This window comes from Eurytemora carolleeae, unplaced genomic scaffold (assembly GCF_000591075.1).
Source record: "Eurytemora carolleeae unplaced genomic scaffold, Eaff_2.0 scaffold566, whole genome shotgun sequence".
Lineage (NCBI taxonomy): Eukaryota > Metazoa > Arthropoda > Copepoda > Calanoida > Temoridae > Eurytemora > Eurytemora carolleeae.
Window position 1 is genome coordinate 215181 of NW_019396457.1, and position 1526 is coordinate 216706.

At 34.5% G+C, this 1526-nt stretch overlaps 1 protein-coding gene across 4 annotated transcripts in view; it reads left to right on the top strand.

Annotated features, from left to right (window-relative positions):
- Window positions 1–757, top strand: part of LOC111703643 (uncharacterized) — a 21796-nt gene extending 21039 nt beyond the window's left edge. For all 4 annotated transcript variants that reach the window (XM_023475653.1, XM_023475652.1, XM_023475654.1 and 1 more), the window contains one exon: window positions 541–757. In XM_023475653.1, coding sequence (XP_023331421.1) covers window positions 541–615 — 75 coding nt within the window. In that variant the 3' untranslated portion in view covers window positions 616–757. The remainder of the gene's footprint in view (window positions 1–540) is intronic.
- The last annotated feature ends 769 nt before the right edge of the window (window positions 758–1526 follow it).

Here is a 1526-nt window from a genome sequence, read left to right on the forward strand (position 1 = left end):
TATGTGAAATGATCATTGGTCAATTATGAAACCAGCCTATTTCATAATTTGGTTTTCTTTTAACAATAATTTTAGATTTTCTATAAAATGATATTCCAGGGCCCAACAGGTTATATAGCATAAATATGTGAAGTACACCTGCAGTATGGAAACAGTACAACAAAATGGCCGTTTTACACTTTTTTCTAGTAAATTCCTCTCTATATATTCTATTCTCTATGCCTACAGGTTGTCCCAATAAACATGATAATTGAGAGACGACTCTAAAAACTGTCTTTGACAGACAGGATAAAATGGTGCTTACTCATCCGACCTACAGTGTTTACTGACCCAACGTTTGTCTGACCTAAAATTAGATCTTAGAAGATGTTAGGTTAGGTAAAGTTGGGTAGGTGGAGTTGGTTCATTTCATTTGATTGGATAAAAGTTATAAATAGTTTCAAGGGGGGGTCAATTTATGTCCAAATAAACGCCTGGGGAGTAACAACTACTCGATAATTAATTCCATAGCATCCATTAAATATGAGGCATTTTTTTTAGGCTGTACTGCAAGCTGCCGGTCCTCTGTTTATACTGGAGCAGCAAGTTGAGCAGTACATTAACAACAACAAATAAACAAGTTGAGCAGTACATTAACAACAACAAATAAACAAGAAGTACATAACTTCACTGTCTACTTAAGTAAAATCGACCAAATAACAAACTTTTACCAGTGTTTATGTTGAAATAAATGCTATTTTATTAGTGCCTTACAATATTTTGTTTTATTGTTCAGAGCTATGCATGAAATGTCTCAGTGAGTCCTATATGAGCTAGTCAACAGTAAAGTTAGTCGTCAGTCCTACATGTACAGCAGTCAGATATACATGAAATGTCTCAGTGAGTCCTATATGAAGTCAGCGGTAAAGTTAGTCGTCTATGTACAGCGGTCAGATATACATGAAATGTCTCAGTGAGTCCTATTTGAAGTAGTCAACAATAAAGTTAGTCGTCAGTCCTACATGTACAGCAGTCAGATATACATGAAATGTCTCAGTGAGTCCTATTTGAAGTAGTCAACAATAAAGTTAGTCGTCGGTCCTACATGTACAGTAGTCAGATATATATGAAATGTCTCGGTGAGTCCTATATGAAGTAGTCAGCGGTAAAGTTAGTCCTCGGTCCTACATGTACACTGTACAGCAGTCAGATATACATGAAATGTATCAGTGAGTCCTATATGAAGTAGTCAGCGGTAAAGTTAGTCCTCGGTCCTACATGTACACTGTACAGCAGTCAGATATACATGAAATGTCTCAGTGAGTTCTATATGAAGTGATCAACGGCAACGGCAAGATATACAGATTAAAGATATGCAGATTAAAGATATACAGATTAAAGATATGCAGATTAAAGATATGCAGATTAAAGATATACATATTATAGATATACAGATTAGAGATATACAGTTTAAAGATATACATATTAAAGATTTGCAGATTAAAGATATACATATTAAAGATATACAGATTAAAGATATGCAGATT